This window comes from Equus quagga, chromosome 1 (genome assembly GCF_021613505.1).
Source record: "Equus quagga isolate Etosha38 chromosome 1, UCLA_HA_Equagga_1.0, whole genome shotgun sequence".
Taxonomy (NCBI): Eukaryota; Metazoa; Chordata; class Mammalia; order Perissodactyla; family Equidae; genus Equus; species Equus quagga.
The window spans coordinates 95896058-95922113 of NC_060267.1; the positions used below are offsets into that span (position 1 = coordinate 95896058).

A 26056-nucleotide genomic window follows, 5' to 3' on the forward strand; every position below is an offset into this window, starting at 1 on the left:
GATACCACTGGCCCCGGCCGCACCCCCACCATACTCTGCAAGGAAAGTGTTTAGGATCCAGAGCCCTGCGTGAGTCCTCGGCGCTCGCCTTCACGCCTCCCCTGAGGCTGACGGAGCTAAAGTGCTGGGTGTTTACCCAAGACAGCTATTTGGGGAAAAGGCAGAGAAAAGCAACATTTCTCCCAGCTTCCTGCCAGCCCCCTCAGCGTATGAATTATTCCCACGGGCTCATTCTGCCAGTCCTTTACGGAAAGACTCAAATTCACTTTGCTTTTTTCCGCCCAGGAGAATACGAAGTGAAGGAGCGTTGTCACTCTCAATAAGTGACCACGGCATGAGCTTGAAGGACGCTGTCCCTCAATTAATAATAAATGACCACGGCCAGAGTCCGGAGGACACCAGGCCTCCGCCAGACCGTGGGGCTCCGCCATCAGAGTGCTTCCGGCCCTGGCTTGTCCCCCAAATCAACACAGCTGCGAGCGGGTCTGGGGGGCTGGGAGCAGACTGGGGAGACCAGACCCGGGAATCGGTCTTGGGGAGACTCCCCAGCACGGAGCATCCCGTCCCATCCTCCAGGGCCCCTCCCGGGAAAACGCTTCGCATTCTCCGCATCCCCCCCCGCGGAACTTCTCCCGCCCGGAAGGCAGCCCGGGAAAGTTGAAGGGCGCGGGCGCGCGGACGGCCTTCAGCACCGCGGACAGCTCCCAGCGCGCAGCCTCGGGGGGCGGCGCGCGGACCCCAGGCCGCCCCGCCTACCTGTCGTCGGTCTGGAAGGACTGGTCGCCCAGCAGCAGGTCCCGGAAGCGGTACCGCGGCGGCAAGGGCAGCACCTCCGAGTCTAGGTCGCTCATCTTGAGGCTGGCGGTGTCCAGGAGCACGCCGTCCCCGGCGCCCGGCTGCCTGCGGGCACACGCCAGCGCCCCCTCAGCCCGCGCCCGCGCGTGGACGGCCAGCCCCTGGCCCACCCGCCCACCCGCCCCGCCGCGCAGCCCGCGCAGCCCAGCCGGCCGCCACCGCACCTGCCGCACCCGCCCCAGCTGCGCGGGCTGGGTGGGGGGAGGCTCACTCCAAGGTGCCTGCAGGGCACGGGGAGGTTTGTCACTGCCAGCTCAGGGGCAGGCACTCACAGCACCCCTGGACCCCCACCAGGGCCATGCCAGCCCTCTCAGCTCCCCCCACGCACAGCCTTTGCCAGGGCTGGCTGCTCAGCCTTCCTCAGGATCCACAACACCCGCCTCTGCCCAAAGGCCTCCTCTCAGACCCTCAGGCTGCTGGGAGCGGGGCAGGGGGTGACCAGGATGCTTAAGAAGAGGCCTTTGTCTGCCGCCTCCTGGGGGCAGCTCAGGTCAGATCAGACACTGGGAGGGGTCGTCTGTGGGGGAAGGCAGGATTCCCTTGGGCCCGAGCTGCCCTTGAGAGTGTCACTAGGACTCTGGGGCCACAGAGACCCTCATCCCAGTCACCTGAGTTAAAGGGCCTGCCAGTGCCAGAGCAGAGGGACAGGGCCAGGCCAGGCAAACTGGGAGGGTCCTTGGTGGTGTGCAGACTTTTGGGGTCCAAGCATTCACCTTCTGGGCTCCTGCGTCTTTCCTGCCTGCATCCCCACATCAAGGTGAGTTTTGGCTGCAGCTGCCCCCACATGCAGCAAGTTGGGGCAGGGGCCAGCAGAGCAACTTCCAGGCTCCTGGTTCCAAGCTTCTTGGGGCAGCAGCCCCCAAGCCCTCTGGGCATTAGCCAGGACCTCTCAGCCCTCCAAATCAGAGGATCACTATCCTTTGAGCCCCGTCCCAGCAACGCGGCCCCTGGCCCAGCAGAGCAGCTGCACATCCATTAACTGGATGCCCTGGAGACACTTATGTCCACAGCACAGATGGAAAAATGGAGGTCTGGGCCATCGGCGCGAGGGGGAGACTCAGGTCAGACCTCAGGGCTCCTGACCCCAATCTGCGCCCTGGACTCCTGGGCCTCTGGTATCCCCCTGACCTTCCAGGTGAGTCCATCCCCAGGCCACCCATCACTGCAGCCCCTCAGATAGCCCACAGTGGGATGCCTGTGAAGAGGCAGGAATTCTTGTGCTGGGCTGAGCATCGCCTTCACCCGGCTCCTTTAAGAGCTGACACCCTCCACTCCTCCAGGAGGGTGGCGCACGGTTGTGATCCTTTAGTGTCAGGGGACCAGGAAAGGGGCCTCCTGGACCCCTTCTAAGTCGCTCCAGGGAGGGCAGAATGGGCTGGGGGAGAGGGAGGTCTCCACCCCATCGGGCCGACCCCTAAGGCGCTGTGACCGGCAGGAGGGCAGCAAGGAGGGTGGAGGAGCCCAGCTCGCCTGGAGCAAGTGTAGGAGTCAGCTGACCACACTCAGCTCCCCACGCGGGGAAATTGAGGGAGGGCAGGCTGTGCCCAGAGGCTGGGAACGAGGGCCACTCACCTGGGGCATGAGGTCCACGTGGGCAGACAGGTGCCACGAAACCCTTCTCTTCCTCAAGCCGGGAAGGGCAGGCACATTCCCTGAGGCCCCACCCAGGGCCCGTCCCACATCCCCCACCCCCGGATGAGCAGCAGGCGAGTGTCGGCACCCCCATCCTAGAGCCATCAGGAGCGGCTTGAGGGCCATCCCAGACTGAAGCTGCAAGTGGCAGGCACAGGCCCAACATGCCGCCCACTGTTTTCCCAGGTCATGGGGTCAGCCTCGAGGACCTGGCAGCGTTCGAGAAATAACATTTTCCTAATTGCATCAGCGTGGCTGCATGTTTTTCCTGAGTCACAAGCTAGCCGGGCCGTGGGGCGGAGTGGGCAGGCAGGGGAGCACATGGCCGGAGGTGGGGGCTGTATTTCCTTGGTTTTGCCCCTTGCTTGCTGAAAGCCTCTTTCAACGGCAGAACCTCAAGGGACTGCCGGCTCCCTAGGTGCGGCCGGCTCCCATCCTCCCATTTCCAGCTCCTTCAGGTTTCTCTCCCAGTCTCGAGGCCCAGACTTGGCAGGGCCCATGGAGGAGCTCAGAGGTGACACCTCCGTTTGCTTCAGGGGGACACGGGGATGCACCAGAAGTCAGGAGGCCTGGCTTGGGCCCCTGCGATGTGGCTGGGGGGGGGGTGGTGACAAGGGTACACTGCCCCTTCTCCCTTGCGGTGTTGCTGCGACACTGGACAATCGAGTGAGCACAGGGTCTGAACCGACACCCCACAGACCTCCTGGCATCCTCCCTGTTCCCCTAGCAGAGCCAAAAGCCGACGGGGAGCTGATTGTTTGTTGTGCTGGCCGAGGGCCCTGGGGTCTCCTGGAAAGGTGCCCATGGCAGGAGGGATGGACATGGCTGTGCAGCTTCTCCCTGTGTTGCCAGGGTCTGGTACAGGCCTCTCCCTGAGCCTGAAGGACGGTGTCACTGAGAGCTTTTGGACATGTGGGTTTGTGGGGGGTCCTATCCCCGCAGAAGCTGAGATGGTCCGGGTGGGGTGAGAACACGACCCTGGTACAGCTGTCTGGACACGGGGGGCCCACCTCGCAGTCTCTGCCTCCTCATCTCCCCTTCCCACCCCCTCCTCCCTGCATGACCTGAAAGGTTCAGGAGGAAGTCTGGGACCCCCGAGACCACGCCTGTCATCTCCTCATCTTCTGTGTGGACGGCCGCACCAAAGAACTGCTGATTTCTACAAGAACTCAGTGCTTTGGTGACTCGAGACAGGCGTCCAACTCCCCAGCCCTCACTCACCCTCAGCACAAAGTGTGGAGCCCCACCTGTGGGACTTGCCGCCCCCTGGAGCCAGGGCAGAGCAGCCCCCCTCCCAGGCAAGGCTGGGGGAGCCCCTGCTCCTCTTGGGGACTCTGGGGGGCCCATGGGCACAGAACTGCCAGGTCCAGGGAGCAGCCTAGGGTCCCGATGACTCGAGTGTGGCTTGGCCCTGCCCTACCAGTCCATGCTGATTGGCCCGGGGAAAGTCACTTGACCTCTCTGAGTCTGTTTCCATATCTGTAAATGACTATGCTGATGTCTTCTGTCCTTACGGGGTGATTGTAAAGATGTAAAGAGATAGTGAGTGTGAGGTGTTCATCATAGTACCCAGCGGACGAGTGCTTAATCAATGTCAGTTTTTAATCTGGGGCCCGTTAGCCAGCAGTCTGGCCGAGTTCTGGTGGACAAAGGCTCTGACTGCAAGCATCAGGTCCCTGGGATGGTCAGCTCCCCATCACGCCCTCCCCGGTCAGCTGGAGGTCCCTTTGGGGAGCTTGGATTCAGGTGCTGATCTATGGGACCCAGCCAGAGAGGCCAGGATGAGAAAGGAGGTCCACACCCAGTACACACAATGGGAGCCCCACCCCAGCAGTCTGTGCACACGTGGTCCTGTGCCCTGACCCACCAACTCCAGGGGAGGGAGAGCCCGGCGGAGTGTGGGTACTGGGGCTACAGGGTGGCGGCATGGAGCCAGGACTCCCTCTCCGTAATGTGACATGAGGACTCGTGGGCTCACGGAGCCTGAGGAGCTTCACTGAGGTCCCGCAGCCCAGAAAGGGGCCGCGGGATGGGAGGTCAGGTCGGCCTGATGCTCAGCCGTCCTGTTTACCTCCAGGCTGAGCTGCCTTTGGGCGGTGGGGGAACCCCTCTGAAGGCCAGGGATTTCTGCCTCTCTGTCCCTTAGTGGTCAAGGAGTCAGGACTGAGGAAGGTAAAGTGGTCAGACTGCTTCTTCTGCCAAAGGCACCAGGCCCCGATGGTTTCACGGCCAAGTTCTGCCACCTCTGCCAAACGGTCCCAAGGCACAGGAAGAAATGAAAGCTACTCTGCTCATCTCCCAAGGCTGGCCTGATCCCATCACCAACCAGGCACGGACAGCGCCAATGGAGGCACTAGGCAATCTCCCATATGACTCTAAGCGCAAAATTCCTAAATAAACTCTTAGCAAGTGGAATCCAGCAGTGTATTAAAACAACACCACAACGCGAAGTCGAATAGGACTTATCTAAAAAAAGATGCAATGTGCTTCATTATGCTAAGAAATTAAAGGAGAAATTCCATATGATCATGTTAGTAGATATAGAAAAAAAAACTCGAGTCAAAACCCAATAATAAATTAGATATGGAGGGAAACATTCTTAATTTGATTAACAACACCAAGAGGAATCTCCAAGAAGTCGAGGCAAACGGTTTTGCCTCTAGTGAAACATTGGAGGCATTCCCACGCAAGGTGGGAGCACGGGTCTGCTGGCCGTGAAGGGAGGTCCGACCTGTGCACTGAGACCAAGAAAAGGAGAACAACGGGCACTGAAAGGAAGAAATGGGCTCTGTTTGCAGCTGGAATAATCATTTAGCTGGAAAACCCAAGAGAATCCACTGAGAAACTACTGGAACAAATGAGAGCATCTAAGGATGCAGCCAGATCTGAGAGTGTCACGCAGACCAGGAGCAAAGCAGCGAGCATCATGGGAAGATGCTGCTCATGGCAGCTGCCAAAGCCAAGGACCCGGAGCTCCACTCGCCACAAACCTCAGGACCACTGGGAGACATCGGATGTCGGTCCTGAAAGATGGGCTGGAAGCTGTCACTCACGGGAGGGGGAGGAGGTCACGTTCCCCATGGCTCAGGAGTCCATTCTCCAGAAAAAGGGGCAAAGGTAATCAGCTCCCATCAACATGCACGGTCACTTTCTCAGAACCTGACCAATCATTTCCAAAATACATCCCGAAGAATAATTGTGCAAGAACAGCCAAAACGAGTGTGAGAATAAAAACAGAGAGAAGGGACTCGCCTTGCCGGCTGTCAGGACTAATTTATATAGCCACAGCAATGGAAACTGGAGGATTTGGCACAAGAAAGGACACACAGCAGGAAAATTTAGGTCGTGAGAAAGGAGGTGGTGGGGGGGCCTTGAGTAGCGCGGTGCTGGGTCAAGGCAGCTCACCCTCCGAGGGCCACCACCGGGATGCTCAGAGCATCGTTGGCTGGTGGGGAGGTGGAGGCCCCGAGGCCTGAAGGAGCTCACCTAACCTTGGCAGGGCCAGTGCGGGAACCCAGGTACCTCTGTGGCTCTGCTCTACGGCCGCGTGCCTTCCGTTAGCTAAAGTAAGACCCCAGCTCACAGCCCCAAGCTGAGGAAGAGACTGCAAGAGAAAACAGGGGAATCACGTTTGGCCTCGAGAAGGCCTCTTATTCAATGCACGAAAACCAGAATGCGTAGAGGAACAGACTTACAAATGCTTCCACATCAAGCAAGACGCTTCTGTTTAAGTGAAGACTCGTTGGCAAGAGGAGAGAATAGCAGTGACCAGGGAGGACACAGCCACACCAGCCACGATAGGCAGGTCACTGCAAGAATGCCCGAAAGTCATGCGGAAAAGACAAACCGGCGGAAAACGAGGCAAAGGACGGACGAGCAGCAGCTCAAAGAAGAGAAAATGAACAAATGAGCCTTCATGGGAACAGGCTTTCTGCCTCACTGGTCTCTCAGGAGACGGAGCCGAGTGGTTCTCACGTGCTGACAGCCGTGTGCGGTCTGGGAGCGTGTGGAAGCCGGGCTTTGTGTCCGTGTCTGTCACGTGACACCAGTGGAGCCGCCGGGAGCCACGGTCTGCCCGTGATATAACAGCAGCCTCCCTGACCCGGAGCCTCTCCCCGGGACATCCTCACCCTGAGCCCAGGGAGGCCCAGGCACGGATTTCCATCACAGCCTTAGGACAACGCTGGATGTCCATTAATGCAGGACAGTGCCGCTCTGTGACCGAGCAGGTCCACGTGGCCCGTGTGGACGCATCTCTACAAATGCAGACAACCCTTTCAACAGGATCCTATTTATGTAAAAGACCAAACACAGCTCTGCTCTGAAAGGGCCCCGTGAGGGGGGCCCCCTGGGCACTCGGCTCACACACGACGCACTCACTGAGCCAGCACACCGCGACCTTGGTTTGGGAGGCGGCAGGGGGGTGAGAGGTAGAGTCTCATCCACGACACCAGACGCGGAAACTGTATCGTATGAGACTCGTGTTACCGGACGTGAGAAAGCCGCGGGATCGCCTGCCTCCCCAAGCTCAGCCTTCGTCGAGGCCCAGCCCTGGACGGGCCTCTGGGAGGAGGGGCCTGCTCCTCAGGCTGGACATACACACCTGGGAAAACGTTCCTTCTCCCCCCAGGGTTCCTGTTAGGAGTCCACACTGCTCCTAATGCTCACAACGACCATCCAGGGCCCCGAGTGTGACTGAGGGACACCCCCGCTGGCTAAGGGAACAGTCCCTCTCCTAAGATGCACTCTTTGATCATTCATGCTCGGTTCAGAATTTCCAAGGCGCCTGGAGACACGTTTGACAGAGGGATTGGGGAGGGGAGACGTGTGCAATGTGTGTGCGGGCAAGCATGGATGTGCATAGGTGTGCACATGTATAGATGTGCATGTGTGTCCGTGTATGTGTGGGGACGTGTGTGAGTGTGCATGGAGGTGTGTGTTCACGTGCACAAGCATAAGTCTGTGTGTGTGTGCAGATGCTCACTCGTCCCTGCCCAGGGTCCAGGAGAGCCCGCAGACGCTGTAGCCTCATTGGGTGGGGCCAGTTCAGTGCTGGGCTCGGTGCCCAGCCAGCGGAAGCTGCTGAATCCCTCTGCTGACCACGGCAGAAAAGCTGAGTGCTTCCTTTGCACAACAATTAAAAAGCCGGGGCTGTTGAAGCTCGCCAGCTGCTGAGCAGGTGGGCGGGTGTCTTTGGGGAACATCCATCCTCTCCTAGGAAAAGGGGCTTCGAGTCAGCGCTGTGGACGGCCACTCATCATTATCTCTGAGGCGCATCGGGTCCCACCGTGAAAGCTGTGCGCATCGCTGAGCTGAGCTCACCCCCGAGTCCTCAGAACCGACGCTTCACGGCCGCGCTGTCTGCGCACACACAGGCCCGAGCCCATGGGAGGGGCCCAGGAGCGGCGTGGACACAGGGCCCACGAGTCCACCCTAAGGATGTATGGGGAGGCAGAAGCCACAGGGTACTGTGGTCCCTAACGCACCTGGCTGCCCACCTGGGCCTGAGATCTGCACAGAGACCATGGGCGCCTCTTGGCAAATGTCTCAGAATCTCAAATCAGTGGCAGAGGTCCTCGGTGCCGGACGAGCACAGAATTTCACCCCACCTGGCCCACAGGGGAGCCCTAGAGTGCTGGGGATAGAGGTGAGCCTTGAGGCGTTGGCAGGTGTCAGAGGACACAGGCGGGAGAGCTGGCCAGGGAGCTGGATTTTCTGGGATGCTGGGGGCACGAGGCTCTGAAGGGCGAGGGATCTGCAGGATATAAGGTGCCGTGTGTGGACAGGATGGTGTCCTCACTTAGGCCTCAGTTTCCAGATAAGGTCTGGAGTGCCTCTGTTGGCTGCTTGGAGCCGCTCGACGTGGCCAGCACGGGGACGTGGTGCCACTCCCGGGGGGCCGAGCAGGGGTATGGTAGTGCCTCTTGCAGCCATGGGAATGGGGCAGACAGGACACCTTCCTCCTCTAGCTGCCACCCCCACACCCTGCTGTCACAGAGGGGATGCTGTGTCCCCGCTTAGGCTGTCTGTCCTGGTAGGCTCCCAAGGGCCCCCCATCCCTGCACGCCGGCTCCAGCTGTGGGATCAGTACTGCCCTCAGCAGCTCGGCTCAGGCCCATGTGTGGTCAGTAGGCACCTCCGAGCAGCCACCGTGTGTCCAGCCAGCAGGGCGGGTACTCAGGCAGCTTCAGCCAGAGGATGGGATGCAGCCCGTGGGCAGGACCAGACGAGGTCCCAGGCACCCAGGGGGTGAGTGCTGGGCCCTGCTATCCTGACATGGACTTGCCGCCTGACATCCAATGACTTGGGCAGGCAGCATCCCACATGGGGGGTGAGCAGTGGGGGCTCTCCTAAGAGGGTAGCCCAAGCCCCATTGTGGCCAGGGTGTCCACACAGCAGCCAGGAGAACAGGCTGTCACCAGGCGGTGGAGCTGTTCGACCTCCCTGGGCCTCACTGCCCCCACAATACACAGGGTCGGGGTGCCCAAGGCAGCACACAGGGGACCCCTTCAGGCCACCGGGTCCCCTCGGGTCCTCTGCCGCTGGCCCTGAGAGAGGCTGTGGGAGCTCACGTCATGCTGTAGTGCCCACCCTCCCTGCAGCCTCCTGTGTGGTCTTCACAGATGCCACAGATCTGGGCCCGACCTGCTCTCTTGCTCCCAGCTTCCCATAGTGACCCCGACGGGAGAAACAAGGTTTCATGCTCTGTCCCTGTGTGACAGACAACAGACAGCTCCAGCCGGTCAGCAGGGGTGGAGCCAACAGGAAGGCTGGGCAGCTGGCCCCTGCCCACACAGAGTCTCCTGTGGGGCTTGCACTGTCACACGTGCTGGTTGGGTCCTGCCCACAGCACCCTCCCGGCCACCTAACAGCCCAGAGCTGGGTCCCCTGTGGCTCCTGACACCCTCCACCAGCCAGGAGGTGGCAGAAGCAGCGGACCAAGAGATAAGTGCCAGCCAAAGTCCCCAGCAGGGAGCCTCTGGTCATGTCACTGTCAACGTGTGGGGCAGCATCACAGGCCAGCCAGGGCTGGCACTGGACAAGCCTCGGGGTGGCCTGAGTCTGTGGGGTGACCAGCACATCTTCTGGCTTCCAGGCCTCATTGCCCCATGCAGGACAGGCTGGCCACAGTCCGAGCGACTGCATGGCAGCCCCCAAATCTGCCCCCCGTGGGAGGTCCAGACAACAAAGCAGACCATGCAGAAAACCCTTTCCAGGGACCTCAGCCCAGGGAGCTGGCCCTCGGTCCTGCCTCTGTCCTCTGCAAGCGTCTTAAACTTGCCAGTGTCCAGTACGTATGGGCCTCACCTCCTGGGGCCAGGTCCCCACTCATTCCCCAGTTCCACAGGAGGAAGAGGTTTTGGGTGAATATGGTGGCTTCATCCACACACACACAGCCCCAGAGTTCCCAGCGCCTTTAAAATCGTTCGAGTGATTGGGGTGCTGCTCCTGGGCCAGCACCCATCTTGGGGCTCCACCCAGAGGCTATCAGGCACACTGCTCCCCACCCCAGCACCAGGCAGGGGCAGGGCCCTCCCCCAAACTCAAGGTGGGGGCACCCCAAGACATGCAGGCTGGCTGGTGGGCCCCACCCACCCTGCCCCGGCTCTCTCCCATGAATTGCACATGTGCACGCATGCACCTGCACAGCCAGCCTCAGGTGCTTGGGGCCAAGGTCCAAAGACACAGGTGTGCGCACCCTACCCCATCAGCACCCCTCACCCACGAGGGCCCAGGACATGTGCAGGCAGACGCCCTGGCTTGTCTGGAGGCGGGCACAGAAGCGCCGCCTTCCCGAGGGCCCCCGCACGTGGGGCACAGCCTGCAAATCCCCACGTCCTCGGGAGCTGAAGGAGAAACCTCGGGGCAGAGTTTACGAGTCACGAAACCCTCAAGGAAAGCAGAGGTCATCATAACGCAGCATGACCTCTGTCTCACCAGGACTGTCCTAAGCACCTTCGGGGGTTCATCAGACACGCTCGGACAGGTTGGGACATCCACGTGGCCACTGGCTGTGGCAGAGCTGGGCATGAGGACACAGGTGACACCCACGGCCGGCACGCAACAGAAGCAGAGCTCCAAGCAGGCCCCCTATCCCGGTCCCCTCTCACTCACCTCTGTCCCCGAGCTGCTGCTGTGGTCACTCCCCTGGCCAAAGGCAGACCCCTGAGTTCCCTCCAGGCCCCAGACCAGGAAGCCGTCCCTCCTGCTGGCCAGGGCTGGGCTGTACCACAGGCCCTGAGAACCTTTCCCACGGGGCCTGGGCCACTTCCTGCTGCCCTGCCCTGCAGGCACCGCTCCCTAATATGGGCTTGGAGGGCTGGCCGGGACCTCCAGCCAGGCCTGTACCCTGGCAGGCTGCCAGCCCCAGATCTCTGCGCCCTCCGCCATCAGGGCCCAATGGGTCCTTGACTGCCCTGGGGGGCAGGGCTGCTGGGAATGGCAGCTCCGGAAATGGCCAGGCTGGGGGCTCTGATGGGAAGGCAACTGGGCAGGAGGCGGGCACTGGCCAGCTCTGGGGAAGCTGGGGCCCTCCCAGTCCCTCTCTCTCTCCCACAACAGCTGTCACTTCCAGGGCAGAGGCATCTGGACCTGGGGAAGGAACAGGGCAAGAAGGGCAGTGCCCAGTGACTGTGAAGTATGGCTGGGGCCTGGAACCCCACGACACACAGGGGAAGCATGGGGTCCAAACAGGGGGTCAGGCACCAGGGCAAAGACTCCTGCAGCCCAGAGAGCTGGGAGCCCTCCTGGGACCCCCACTGCCTGGCTTCAGAGCGGGGCAGGCTGGGGATGTGAGCTGGAGCAGACCCTGGGGGGGTATAGCAGCACCCCCTCCCCCGCCCAGAACCATGGCACTATGGCTAACATCATCTAGCACCTTTAAAGGACAGAGACCCAGCCAAGGTCCAGGGAGGGAGCAAGGCCAAGACTGCTGGACTCAGGGTGGACCCTGCTGTGAAACCCGTGCAGAAGCCTACCCCGCAGAACTCCCCCGACGCAGATCCCCGCTGGGCCCGAGAAAGGTCTTCCTTCTCCGAGCTGATGTCCCCTCGGCCCTGTCAGCCCCTCCAGACAGACCTGCAGCATGACACCGGATGTGTAGGGACCAAGGCCAGCTCCGATTGGTGGGGAGGAGGGGCTGTCCCCAGCGGGCGGGTGGTGCCAGGGGGGAGATGGAGGTCTTGGGGGGACTGAGCCCACCGGTCCCAGACCCTGAGGACACAGAGCTCCCGCCTCATCTGGAGCAGGTTAAGTGGGGCAGGAGAACTTGGAGATGGGTCACCAGGGAGGGCGACAACTGGCTGAGGAAAGAGATGGGCAGAGAGAACGGCCAGATCACAAAAGATGACAGAAATCACAAGCCCTTTTGAGGTCACTTACTCTGTGCCTGATGGATGTCACCTGGTTGACCCCTCAGAGCGGCCCAAGGGATGTCCAGCTGTGCTTACTTCACAGGGTTAACTTCGCTCCCCAAGGACACCAGCAGTGACAGCCAGCCTACCTGCAGAGCACCTGCTCCTCATCCCTAAGCCGGACCCCATAACCCGGCTGCCAGGCCGGTCCCGTCCCTACCATATGTGGCTGCAAACCTCCCCTCTTGAGCCTGGTCCCTCACCAGAAATGGCCCTTAAAGTCCATGCCCTCCAGCCCACACTTTGCATAGGGGAAACCAAGTCCCACAGAAGAAATGGTCAGCAGCAGACCTTGGCCCTGAACTCAGGCCACCGCCTTTCAGGTACGCTTGTCCATCCCTTCTCTGGCCTCAGGACAGCCAGACTAAGTGGGACCCGGAGGGCAGGGTTTCGCCCAGCTGGGGAGAGTGGCACAGGGCAGGGGCTGGCTGTGGGTCACCTGGAGTCTGGCTCCTGGCACAGGTAAGGGGCAGACATCTGTGTCTGTCCTCTGGGCTGATGGGGGAGGGGAGAGGGCCCGGAGGACTAGGACCCTGGGGCAAACCCCTGTCCAACTGTCACCCTCTGCCTTTCCTCGGTCCCTGCACCAGCCCTGTGCCTTCTGTGCTAGTCGCCTGGATGGGCAGGAGCCGAGTGGCATCCCGGGACACTGCACAGGCCACCTGGAAGTGCTTGTCAGTTGACCCTCTCCTCACACAAATGGGCAAATGGAGACCCCTCAAAGAGAAGTGACCGGCCCCAAATCACCCACCAGGACCCTGCCCTTCATCTGACAGCTCACCTGCACCCTTACACCCCAGTCAGGGCTCTTCCTGGGAAGAACTGCCCTTGAAAACCTGCTTCTATGTAGGGTACCCTTGCCCGTGTGCCTCACTTAGGTGCAGCACTGCCACCCCCACGCGGAAGCACCCCAGATGCCCCCGCCAGGCTCCGCCGGAGTGGGGCTGGGAGGCCCACGCTGCACCCGCCCGCCAGGTCCGCACCTCTCCGCGCCTGGCAGATGCTCCGAGCCCCGCATCTGAAAATGGCCGCGCTCCCGCCACCTTCGCGCTAAGGGCACCTGCTGGTCATTGGAGTAAGTGTCTCCTGGCCTGGTCCTGAGGGGCGCCCCTGCACCCCACGGTGGTGGAGGGAGGGCGCTCTTGGGTCCGGGGAGGGGGTGGATAACCTGGGAAGTGGGGATCTTGGGGTTGCGGGGCCCGGGGGTCCTGGGGATTGGGAAGTCCTAGGGGGTGGTGCTAGCCGGAACCGCGGTCCCTCCGCGTGGGAAAGGGCGCACGACTGTACCTGGGGGCGCATCGGCCGTCGTCGAAGACGAAGGTCCGGTTGGTGTGGCCCCCCCCACGCGACCCCGCCCGCGCCCCCCTGCAGACGTCCCCCGGGCTGCGCGCCCCGTCCGGGAGCGGCATGCGGGCTGCCGGCGGCTCGGACCCGGAGCCGAAGGAGCAGCGAGTCGGCAGCGCCAGGCGGCTTCTTTCCTCGCTTTGCCCCAAACACACACTTTCCTTTCTCAGATTAAGGGGAAAAAAAGCCTGTTCCAGGGTCGGGGTTCGGGTGCCGGTCAGGGCGCGCCCCCTGCCGGCGGCGCCAGGAACCGCGGCGGCGTCGGGCGTGCTGGGTGGGCGGGGGTCCGCCAGCATCCCCAACCCGGGACCCGCCTCCATCGCGGCGCACCGAGCGCTCGCAACACTGAGAAAAAGGAGGGGGGCTCTTTAATGGCTAGAAAACCCGTGCGCGCCGGGGCCGCGCGCCCTTGGGGCTAGGGCTTCATGGTGGGAGGGGGCTCAGTCCTACAGGGACCTCCTTGGGGCCCCGGCTCTGGGCTGTTGGTGAATCAAGAGCCCAGCAATGGCGACCGCCCGCGGCTTGGCCTGCTGGGTAGGGGGCTCTCAGCACCTCCACCCTGACCCTCCTCGCACCCACCCAGGACGCCGGTCACTCATGCAGACACCTGGACAGAGACCCCGTCTGACCGTGCGCCTCCCGCGTGGAGGCGCCGCTGGCCCCACCCCCAGGCGGGAGTGACTGCAGCTGCCGGCCGCCCGGCTCTGCTCTCACCCCACAGAGAGCGCCTTTTCAACAGGCAGTGAGAGGAGCCCCCATCCTGTTGTAGCCCAAAGACCCCAGGGAAGGCGGCCCAGGAAGCTGCTGAGGACACAGGAGTTGAAATTTCCCTAGATTCGGGTGAAACCACGCCTGTACCCACAAGGTTAAGGTGGGAGACACGGTAAGCAAAGTTTCTGAGCTCGCCTTGCAGAACAGCAGTGGGACCCAGGTAAGAGAGGAGCTTGCTTGCTGACAGCCCCCGCCTGACCGAGCATCGCGCAGGACCATGGAGAAGCTAAAATGATGGATGATAAGCTGCACACAGCAATACACAGAACCCCCCAAATTTGCACATACAACCCATGAAGAAATATGAAAGACAGTCGCGCCTGCGTGGAGGACTCAACTTCAGCTCCTAAGGCCGCATGCTTCCCCTTGCCTACATAAAACCCCAAATAAAAACCCTTGCTTCTAGCTTTCTGAGGAGTTTGGGATGACAGCTCTAGCCACCCCCCAGCCCCTCATTCTCTTTGCTCAGCACTTTGCAATAAAGTCCTTTCTTCCACTATACCTGGTGTCAGAGATTGGCTTGCTGCAGGACTCGAGAGCGAACTCCCTCGAGGTTTGGTGACAAATTTTGGCACCCCAGGTGGGACCTAGTCCCAGGTGGACGTCTTGCTGGTGGCACACCGGCCTCTGGCTGAGAGCCTCTCTTGGAAGCTGTCCTGCAGCTGCCCGACCCCCTTGTGTCAGGGACAGCCCTGAGCGACTGGCTGCTGACCAGACGTTGTTGGCCCACGGTGCTTTTCCTTTGACAGTGGAAGAAGCTCGGGAAGCCGTCTCTTGTAAGTAGCGACAGTTTCTGTTTTTGTCCTTGCGCTAACCTTTTCCAACAGGACCTGCTGGAAACAATGGGTAATCAGAGCTCCATCACACCTGGCAGCCCTCTGGGCGCCATTTGGTTCGGTTTGCAATGCACATCCTTTTGTTGGGTTTCCTCATTATAACTGACAGAAGGCTTATCTTTCCTTTCGTTGCTTTTCCTCTGTTTCAGGGGTTTTGTTCCAGGTTACTGGAGTGTGTTGAGGGGGGAGGAATTTTGTTGACAAGACTAGAGATTTTTCACTCACAGAGGAGCTCTCCGGCCTCATTTGTTTTGACTGGGGGCGGGTGGTGCAGAATGAGAAACTTGGATTCGGTTCCCAGTGGCAACCCTCTAGGTTGCATATTGCAAAATTGGAGTGTTTTCAGTTCCGAACCTATGAAAAAGATGATCTTCTACTGTAATACAGCTGGGCCGCAGTGCTCCTGGTGCTCAGGGGAACAGTGGCTCCTAAATGGGTCTGTTGATTGTAATACTGTTTTGCAATTAGAATCATTTTGCGAAAAAGAAACAAATGGAATGAAATTCCTTAGGTGCAGGCTTTTATGTTGCCGTACCAGAATGAGCCTATTCCGAAACAGGCAAGTCATGATCCAGCGTCCTGGGTCCAGCAGGACTGAGGAAGGGACCCAAAACCTGTGTTGCAAGGAACAAATGACCCTGCTCAGGATGACTGGATTGCTTGATCCCATTCTCCTACTGCTCCCCCACCCCGTGAGGGTGGGACGGCGCTGTTGACCCAGTGGGGCCTCCCACCCCTGGCCTGGGACGGCCTCAGCTTCGGGGCGGGGTGGACGGAGCTAGGATGGGTTCTCCCTCTCATACCCGTCAAGGGACTTCTTCTCAATAAGGTGGACATTTTAAAGGAGTTTTAAGGTAAATAAGACAGTGGGGTAAATAAGATAAATATACGAAGGGGGAAAAAAGAGGAATCAGAAAGGGAAGAGTCACAGGACTAATTCCAGCAGGATGGAAATCTTTAGTTGGTTATTTTTTTTAAAAAAAGGGATGAATAAAATGGACATTAGTGGGGTTAAAACAAAGGTTTTACTGAAACACTGCCTAAGGGTGAGTGGGCCAAAGGGACCCCATACTGAGCCCCCACCAACATTGAAGAACTTCAAACAAATCTGTTCTATTTACTCCAATTTGGAAAAACTTTTAAAGCCAGGAGACAAAAATCACAATGAGAAACCTGACCAACAATTGCTTGGGGCAACAATTGGGCCCCTGGGGTTGATAAAATTATAAAGATTAGAATGTTTGAGTTAGTATTATATGAAGAGGTCATGTCAACTTTGCCTGAGTGTTTTTTTGGGGAATGGATGTTTTGTCTAGCTGGGAATGCTTCCCCCACACAGTATTATAGAATTGAGACTTGTTAATGAAATCCTAATGATTAGAGGCATAAGAGTTGATAAAATTAAGATAAAATTTTTTAAGAAAATTGGTGTATATATATATATATATGTTGTTGTTTTTTTGAGGAAGATGAGCCCTGAGCTAACATCTGCTGCCAATCCTCCTCTTTTTGCTGAGGAAGACTGGCCTTGTGCTAACATCCGTGCCCATCTTTCTCTACGTTATATGTGGGACGCCGGCCACAGCATGGCTTGACAAGTGGTGTGTAGGTCTGCACCCGGGATCAGAACCAGCAAATCCCGGGCTGCCAAAGCGGAACGTGCCAACTTAACTGCTGCGCCACTGGGCCGGCCCCCAAAATTGGTACATTTGAATGGGCTTTATGTGAAATGATTGCATCTCTTTTGCCTGACCATATTATAAATTATGTTGTGGGGATAAACACTGTGTCTCACTGGGGAACGTTTCCCCTGCCTGATATTGTAAGAGCACATAAACCCCCCCTTCAGGCTGTGTTAATTAAACATGCTCAAGGAGATCTCACTTTAAAATGGCCATTCTGGGGAACCTGTTTCAGGAAAGTCCATCTTAAGGATCACCCTTAAAAGTGAAGATTCAAAACCTCTCACAACGGAATGCATCCTTTGATTAACATACAGAAGCTTCTAAAAGACAACATGACTTCAAAAACAGCTCTAAAACAAAAAGGAAAGAATCTTTAGAATCTGAACAGATTCATCTGCCAGAACAGTTTGGATTCAAACTGTCCTTTTGAGTTTTGTACCTGGGACATGGCTAAAACTTTTAAGGATCTCTGTTTGCGTCTATCTGTATGTGAGTTTCTCTATATATTTGTTTGCTTCCAAATGGTATAACTCCTAAAGGAGCTCTATTTAATTCGCTTAAAGTAAGTATTTATATAAATTATTTCTAAATGTAATAGAAACTAGGCCAGATGTCTTTCAAGCTATCATGATATAAAATGATCTTTGGTAAATAAAACCTTGTTTGAGTTTGTTGGTTTGATTAAAATAAACATGTTTTCAGAGTTATCAGCATTGGATATGATACAAACATGTTATCTCTGTCAAAGAATTTGTCAGTAAAAAGTAATAACGTAGAATAATAGCTGATTTTGTCTGATGTCACATCAAGTTTTCATAGGCAGTCTAAACATAATTATTGGAAACAAGCAACCTAAGTAGATGTGAAAAGGATAAAAGTTTTGGGGAACTTTTAACAATAATTACGTGTTATGCTGTGTGCACTTAAAATACTTTCAAAACTCTTTGGTAACTTGAAACTTTAGAGTTTTGCTAAATTAAGTTAAATGATAAAAATGTATTGAATATCTGGGTCATTTCCACATGAGATAAAATGTTAAATTAATTACTAAGCATAGATTTGTCTGTCTTTGGCTTCTTATTTCAGAGACACTGGAAGATGCCTGAGTTTATTGATGACCACGTTCTGTGCTACTGTGCTATTCTGGGGAATTTTCTCTGAGAAAGTACATGTTTCTATACGGTGCATATATAAAAAAGGGTAAGATGTATGTTTTCAGTAAAGAAAGCATAAAGAATGGAAATATTTTTGTTTGTTTTGTTAAGAAAGATACATTTGTCCTAAAGTACTAGGAAAGAAAAAAGGAAAGAGGCATGGGACAAATTCTGAATGTAAAAAGCAAGTGACAGAAGGTTTGTGAAAGTAAAACCCTGAGGAAAGAGTTTTGTGCATGGTCAAGTCGGCTAAGATTAAAATGAATTCAATTAAATAAATGAGTTTCAATATCAAGGGTAAGCTGGTGAAAGTTAGAATTTGGCTTTCTCTTCAAAGGATGATCTTGAACTTTCAGTCTGCTCTTGATAAGGAGATTATAGAGGGTTTTTTCTTTTCTTTTGAGTGTGTCTACCTAAGGGACAAAAAGTCTATGCTTGGTTAAAGTAATTTCCTATGTCCTAAGAGGGTGAGGTCTCTCTCTCTCTTTTTTTTTTTTTAACTTTGTTTTAACTGTTTAACTCTGTTTGCCTTTGATATCTTCTGTGGTCACTGTAATTGAATGGAGAACTACGCTTTGTTTCCTGTTTGACCAAATGTTTTAAAACCTTTTGATATTTTTGACAAACCCCCAGGGTTCAAATCCTGGGTAAAGCCTTTCTTTTTGACTTAAAAAGAAACTTTGAGAATTTCCAATGAGCCCTGGGACTTCTCAAAGAATTTCTTCTCTCTTTCTATAAAGAGAGAGACATTAAACTAATTAGACTTATTTGGTGTTAAATTACATGGGAAGCATTGTCAAATAAGTGATGATAAACCTTCTTAGGTTACATTGTGTGGATAAATATTATTAATATAAATGTTTTTAAAAAATTATATACCATTCCTAAAATTCAGATCTGTCCTGGTTATCAATTATAATTCTGGTTATTATCTTAAAATGCTATATGTCACAGAAATAGCCAATTATCTTTATCACTTGCCATTTTTGAGTGTTTTTTGTGGACAGTTGTTTTACTGTGATTTTGTTTTTTGCAAATTTATTTCATCTTCAGAGAGATTCATGGAAAAGACCATGACACTTGCTCTAGAATTCAGGTTTCTGATAAACTTTCATATCATGAAACTGAGCTGGGTAGGAAATTGCAGAACTCTAACAGAGAAATTGATCACCTCATAGATCTGCTAACAGAAGATCAAGATCAAGAATTGATTACATGGGACTAAATGAACTGATGAGGATGATTATAACTTTTATGACTTTCCATTTGAAACATTGCTGTTTTTAGTGTTTCGTTTTTCCAGATTTAATGAAACCTTTTTCTCTTAACTATGACTTACAGCAATTTGTAAGCATAATTGAAGCATTTTTTTCTCCCTACCTGATGGAAACTCTTAATGAGTGAATATTCTAATTTTCATGGCAATATAGTTGTATACATAAGTTCAATAAGAATCATTTTCCTTATAGCAAGACACAATTGGAAACACTGGTTGTATTACCAAAGCTTTGACTGGAATGTCCTATTTGAGAGAAACATGCATAGACGCAGATGTGACCAAATAGCTTTGAGGAACAAAGATTGACTTTATGGAACAAATACAGCCGCTTGGAAATACTGGCCTGGTACCTTGCTTACAGGGTTCCCAGCACCCTTACCAGGTGAATAATGAAGGTCACTCCCTGGCAGGTGCAAGAACCTCAGGATATTTTGGGGACCTCAAAAAGAGAGGAATTCACCCATCTGTAGGTGTTGTAGGCAAAATCTGATGACAAGTCCTTGGCTTGGCTTTTCTGTCCCTGAAAGGCCTTTAAGGTTCAACCTGAGATTCCTCATAAAAAGTTCCAGCAAAGCAGATTTAAAAGAGCTCATACGATCCGTTGCTGCTCTTGCTGTACTTGTGTAAAGGACTGGGCCAAGCTTATGGAAACTACACTTATTTTGCAAACCAATGAGTCTTAATTTGGCTATCTTTGATAAAAATGAGGGTGATTTTAAGGGAGAAAAATTATGTTTCAACAGAAACTGTAATACACATTTGTGGATATAAGATTCTAATTCTATTAATCGTCTTTGAGGTTTTTGTTCTTTACCTGTAAAGTGGACTGGATCCTGAATTCTTCTAGTTTCCTCAAATATCTGGTATAGATCTCCAAATTAATGTTTTCAGTTTTTTCCATTCTTTTCATTTGGAATCACTGAGAACTAAAACCACACTTTTTCCTGAAGCCCTGCCAACTGAAGCTAGACAACTTGGTATCATCTTAAGACAGATCACTATGATAGCCCGTGTTCAGACAACCTTCATGCCTGTGGCTGTGTAAGCCACTCAAAAGATTTACCTGAATACCCGATGACATCATCAGAGACATTTCAAACTCCAAAAGATGCTTTCACCCTGACATCTAGGAATTTTCTTGACGGTCATCCTTTGGGCTCAAGAATTGTTTTACAATTTGCTCCAACAATTAACCTTGTTTTCTTTTTGTTTCTCTAGAAATGCTTTCTATTAAATACCTGGTTACTTGCTTACACAATATAGGCCTAACTTTGGGAGACCCTTCCTATGTTCTAGAGATGATCCAGAAGACCCAGAGAGAACTTGGATTAAGGAACTAGACACTGTCAGAAGTTCCTCTGCACCATCTTTGTCATGCAGACTGGGTCTTATTAAAATCCTGGAAACACAAGCACCCAGAAGGTCAACTTCATCCCCGCTGGATGGGACCATACAAGAAATGCCACAGGGAATGGGAACAAGGCCGCAGAAGAACATCACAACCACGGTCACCCAAACCTTGGCTGGCTCCATACTCTAGACATTGACTTCTCCGAATGGACAAGTGAACTTCTGATAGACCTCAAGTTGCTGTTCAGAAGTCTCCTAAAGATAAGTAACAGATGACTCCCAGGTTCTTACCTTCCTTATTGGAGTATTAGAGAGCAGGCTATTTGTCTACATTACATTTCACTTGGGTTCCAGGCCCTAACCTTGATTGGTTTACAGGCCTCTTCTCCTGAGTTCCCCAAGGACTGAGGCCCTTTATGGAGGGGATCCTAAAATTTTGGCTGTCTATTTTGCTAATATATGTGGTCATCTATGTAATTACAAAATGTGGATTTAAGTGTTATTCCAAAGCCATTGATCAGAGTACTAAAGTATTAATCATGCTAAGCATATCTCACTCTCCCCACTTGGTTCCAAAAATATTTTAAAATAAAGGCAGAGCAATTTCATTCCTCTGACCCTGATCTTAGCCCTTGCACAGCAGGAAGTAGCTAGAGTGGTCTTTGCTCCCATTCCCAAGATTGAGGAATGATCATAAGACAGTGGGGATTGAAACTGAGGATGAGAAAGTTAAAATTTCCCTGGATTAGGGTGAAACTGTGCCTGTACCCACAAGGTTAAGGAGAGAAACAAAGTAACCAATGTTTCTGAGCTTGCCTTGCAGAACAGCAGGAGGATGGGTGATAAGAGAGCAACTTGCTGACAGCCCTCAGCCTGACTAAGCATTGTGCAGGAGCACTGAGAAGCTACAATGACCAACTGTAAGCTTTACATGGCACAGACTAAAAATCCACCACATGCAGCACATAGAACCCCGCCCCCCTGAATTTGCACATTTAATTCGCACTCTTAGAACTTCAGCCCCCAAGGCCACATGCTCCCCATCCCCTACCTAAAACTCCAGATAAAAACCCTAGGTTGCAGAGCCAGCCCTGATAATCTAGTGGTTAAAGTTCAGCATGCTCCGCTTCGGTGGCCCAGGTTTGTTTCCCAGTTGTGGAACCACACCATCTGTCAGTTGCCAGACTGTGGCAGTGGCTCACAGAACTAGAAGGACTTACAACTACGATATACAACCATGCACTGGTGCTTCAAGGAGAAGAATGAAAAAATCAAACCCTAGGTTATAGCTTTTCAGGGAGTTCAGGGTTACAGTGTTAGCTGCCCCTTCTCCTTGCTCAGTGCTTTGCAATAAAATTTCTACTTTCTTCCACTGCACCTGGCATCAGAGATTGGCTTGCTGCATGATGGATGAGCAAACCTACTTCAGGTGTGTTGACACTGTGGGACCCTGGGCACCACCACACCCAGCCACATGCTCTGTTTCCACCCCACTCAGGTGACCTCACATGGAGCCCCAGGCAGGTAGAGCCCTGCATTCTGTTCCTGGTGCTCAAGAGCCTTTGCTGGTCTGCAGTGCTGTCCAAACCCTCACTGAACTAGGAGTGCAGCAGAGAGAGAGAGAGACAGAGACAGAGACAGAGACAGAGACACAGAGACACAGAGACAGAGAGAGAGATTGAGGCAGACCAGAGAAGGAAAGGGAGTCAGATGGGGTGGGAGGACCTCAGCCAGCACCACCCATGCAGCTTTTCTCAAGGCCCGAGGCACCAACTCAGCCTCCCGTGGGGTGGTGAGTGCAGGGGGTCCCTAGAGCAGAGCTGGGCCCGGTGATTTGAGGGTGCATGGCATGTACTTCGTGGTCCTGATACCTGCAGCATCTCTCCTGAGGTCCTGTCCCTGTTTGCTTCCACAAGACAGCAGACTGAACACAGATGCTTTGGGGGGAGGTGTGCCACTGGGCAGAAGGGGGGCATGTTCCAAAGTCCCCAGAAGTGGTGCATCTTGTGCCCCTACCTGGCTCACTGGCAGTCGTACATCTTGGAGGCTTTTCCCCCTCCTTCCAGAGAGGCAGATGCTGCTGCTGCTGGGGTCCCACCTACCCCTGACCAGGCACAGCCCCCAGCAGGACTCTGGCTTCCCCCTGGGACTCCTGTCACTGCACGTCCATCTTGCAGGCCCCTTGGAGGTGCTCTGCTGGCTGGTCAGTGAAAGAAGATTATCGTGTTGTCAGTGATGGGAGACTAACAAACCCCATGGCATCCCTGAGGGCTTCAGGGAAACCAAAACCTGGCCCTGCTCTGCCATGGAGGAGCCAAGCCCTAGAAGGCTGGCCTGCCCATCCCTCCCCAGCCAGGAGCAAGGAGGGCAAAAGGCCCCAGGCCCTGACTTCCAGCCACGTGCTCTAGCAAGGCAGCCAGGCTGCCAGGTTCGCTGCTCAGCCCCTTCTGCTGTGCCCCTGGGCACCCTGGCCAATTGGCTCTGGCACTGCCTTCTCTTGGGCACTGTCGGCCCTCTGAGGGCAGGAAGCCTGGCCTCTCTTCACATCCCCACAAACGCGAGGGCCTGTACAGGCTGACAAACTGGTCTCCTCAAGCCCTGATCCAGCCTCAGGCCCCTGCCATCGTCACAGCCCCACCCTTGACCTCAATGTGACTTCTGTCCCCTGCCTCCCCCCCTTAATCACAGGCCACGGCCCCCTTCTCCCTACTCCCCGATGTGGCCTGAAGCCTTGTGCCCCTGGTCACCACCCCCCGCCAGTTCTCCTATCTGACCAGCAGCCCTGGCCTGGGCCGCTGGGTCCTCCTCCTCTGTGCTGCCTTCAGGCTGCCGAGCCCAGCAGTGATGGGGACACGGGCCCAAGCCGATGGGCGGCACCCTCAAACCCCAGCACCCCACTCACAGGGCTCGTGGTACTGCCCCTGACTTTTCACTTATCTTGGGCGGCCCAAATCCCACTGCCCAGAACCCCACCCCAGGAATCTGCCTGCAGCCCAGAGCCCCTGCTGGGGCTACGCTCTGTCCCCTTTTCCCGCCCAGGCCCCGCTCCTGGCAGACTGCCCCCAGACCCCCATGGCTGCGGCTGTACCTGCCTCAGCTCCCTCCTGTCTCCCTCCTGGGATAGGAGCCCCTCTCCCCGGTGAACTCCCCCAACAAATAGCCCCCGACACACCCAGCGGCCCCCTGAAGGCCTCCCCCTGAAGGCCTCTCAACTGAAATCTGAGCAGCTTGACCTTCACCCGTGGCCCTCTCCTGCCCCAGGGGCCCAAGAGGGGTATCCACTCTGCCTGATCTTCCATCCATGATTCCTCCAAATGTTGACTGAGCGACTCCCGCACGCCCAGCACTGGGCCGGCCCCTGGAGATGGAGGAAGAGGAGCAGACAGACCTGAGACCACGTGTGCTGAGCCTCAGAAGAGGGAGAGGGTGTTCTTCCGGAGCCCCCAGGAAACTGCGGACACTGGGGCTGTGAGGAGCTCCCCGCTGGGGAGGGAGGCTCTAGCTGAGGGGGTGGGGCACGGAGGCAGCAGAGGAATAGTGGGAGCTGGGCCGAGGCCTGTGTCAGGGCCGACCTGGGGCTGAGCCCAGGGAGTGAGGGGCCAGGCCAGGAACACGGATGGAGGAGGCAGGAAGGCCAGCCAGCCTTCAGGCAAGCTAGGATGCAGGGAAGGCACAGAGAGGGTGGGTGGGATCAAGGGTGGGGCTAAGAGGTGTCAGGATGCCTCCTGGCTCCCGGGTGGATGACGGCGCCTGACGGCAGGCAGAGCGCCCTGGAAGAGGATGGACACATGCGGACCTTGCACCTGCTGGCAACGGGGGGACAGGTGGGTACTCTCCCCGCTGTCCCTAACTGGCCCCTGAGCCCATAGATGCTGGCTAAACAGTTCTCAGACCAGCCTCCCCACTCCCCTCCCACCCGTGCCTGCCCTACAACGTTCCAGAAACCTTCATCTCCTCCTCCCACCCCTGTAGTTCCCTTGCCTCTCTGCTCTCAGGTGAGGTCAGTTCCTCCTGCCACGGGGGCCGTGGGGCATCCCACCTGCCCACGTGCCAGCCCAGGGAACGGCCTGGGCCCCCGATGTGTTTTCTGCTTAGGTCGCTGCCCAGCTCTATCCTTGTGGAAATCACTACTCACCCTGAGAACGCCCCCCTCCTTCTACAGGCCAGTAATTTACTTGTTCCCCCTCCCCCTGGCCCCAGTCGTGAGCTCCTGGAGGGCTGGGCCGGCGCCTCCAAATTGCCAGCGCCCAGGTCGGCACTCACGGGTGGACAGGTGAGTGGAGAACACATTGAGTGGGAGCTGGGCTGAGCCCCGGGAAGTGGGAGGAGGACCACTTCGGCTGGGCCCCGACCCAGCTACCCGGCTGGGAGCTTGGAGTCCTGGCAACTTGTTCAGACCCCCACCTTCTGGCAACTTCTCCATGGGAAAAACAGCACTAATACGACAAGGGCCAAGGGCAGGGCGGGGTGGCATGGGGGTGACGCAAAGCACATGCATGGGGGCGGGCGCGCCTGGGAGGTGGGCCAGGTGCTGCCTGGGTGGGAAGCACGTCAGTGGGCGGGGCTGGCAGGACGCGCACGCGTGAGGCGTCCCAGGCCTTGTTGCCGCCTCTTGACGCTGCGCACTGATGGCGTCCCCCGGGCCGGAGCCCAGTGTTGGGGTTCCCCGAGTCCCCGCCCCCCGCGAAGGCAGGTGAGCAGTTGTGGGGTGCCGGAGGCGGTCAGGAGGAAGGCCTCTGCCCAGGGGCGCATGAGGTGTCCAGGGCCCTGCGGTTACGCCCAGTTCTAATGGACCGAGGCGCCTGTCTCCACTCTTGCCTGGCCCACCTGGGGCAGAGCCCTCGACCCCCGCCCTCGAGGGGAGGAGGGTCCGGTGCCAGGAGGGAGGGCCCGGGCCGTGTTCCTGGGCGACCCAGGCCCTGTCCTGCACCGGCTCCCCAAGGACGTCCGTTGCTGCATCTGGGCTCTGGTGGCGTTTCTGGGGTTCACGGAGCCCCGGCTCTTGATTCTGTTCTCAGCAGCAAATCTTCCCCGTCCAGCGCCCAGTGCTCTGAGGACCCTGGCCAGGGCTCGGGCCTGGTCACCGCCCCTGCAGGTGCCGAGGGTCCCGGCCCCTGCCTCCCGCGGAACGTGCTCAGCGAGAGGGAGCGCAGGTGGGCGCCTGTCGGTCGGGGGACAGGAGGCTTGGAGAGGAGTGGGGGGCACCAGAGAAGATCAGATTTGTGGCTGCGACTGGGTTTTCAGGCAGCTGGGACAGGCTTGTGAGTTTGTCCAATAAGGGGGCCCCCTTCCCACAGCCCGGAGCAGGCTTGGGCTGGCGGTGGCCAGGGGCAAACATCTGGATGGCCTGTGGCCAGGGGTCAGGGCCAGTCTTTGCCCTGACATGGATCCCTGAAGGGCTCAGACCACTTGGAGAACTAACAAGTGGCCTTGGCCTTGTGGTGCTTGTACCTGAGGAGCCCTGGGCCTGCTCTGAGGAGGTGCTGGTGGCTGCAGTCCTTTCTCCTGGCCGGACTGTCTCATGGCCTCTGTTGCTCATCCGGAAGCAGGAAGCGGATCTCTGCGAGCTGTGAACACCTGCGCGCCCTGCTGCCCCGTTTTGATGGCCGGCGGGAGGACATGGCCTCGGTCCTGGAGATGTCAGTGCAGTTTCTCCGGCTGGCCAGCACCCTGGTGCCCAGCCGAGAGCAGCATGCTGTGAGTTGTACGAGGCCGCCTGGTCAGCCCTGAGGCGGAG

The 26056-nt window shown here is 56.0% G+C and overlaps 2 protein-coding genes across 2 annotated transcripts in view; one reads left to right on the top strand and one right to left on the bottom strand.

Moving 5' to 3' along the window:
- Window positions 1–13309, bottom strand: part of KCNT1 (potassium sodium-activated channel subfamily T member 1) — a 71977-nt gene extending 58668 nt beyond the window's left edge. The window contains exons 1-2 of the mRNA XM_046677910.1: window positions 13188–13309; window positions 757–900 (exon numbers count right to left, since the gene is read on the bottom strand). Of these exons, the coding sequence (XP_046533866.1) occupies window positions 757–900; window positions 13188–13309 (266 nt within the window). The remainder of the gene's footprint in view (window positions 1–756; window positions 901–13187) is intronic.
- An 11630-nt stretch (window positions 13310–24939) lies between these two features.
- SOHLH1 (spermatogenesis and oogenesis specific basic helix-loop-helix 1) overlaps window positions 24940–26056 on the top strand; it is a 4801-nt gene continuing 3684 nt past the window's right edge. Inside the window, exons 1-2 of the mRNA XM_046643419.1 lie at window positions 24940–25012; window positions 25869–26016. Of these exons, the coding sequence (XP_046499375.1) occupies window positions 24948–25012; window positions 25869–26016 (213 nt within the window). The 5' untranslated portion in view covers window positions 24940–24947. The remainder of the gene's footprint in view (window positions 25013–25868; window positions 26017–26056) is intronic.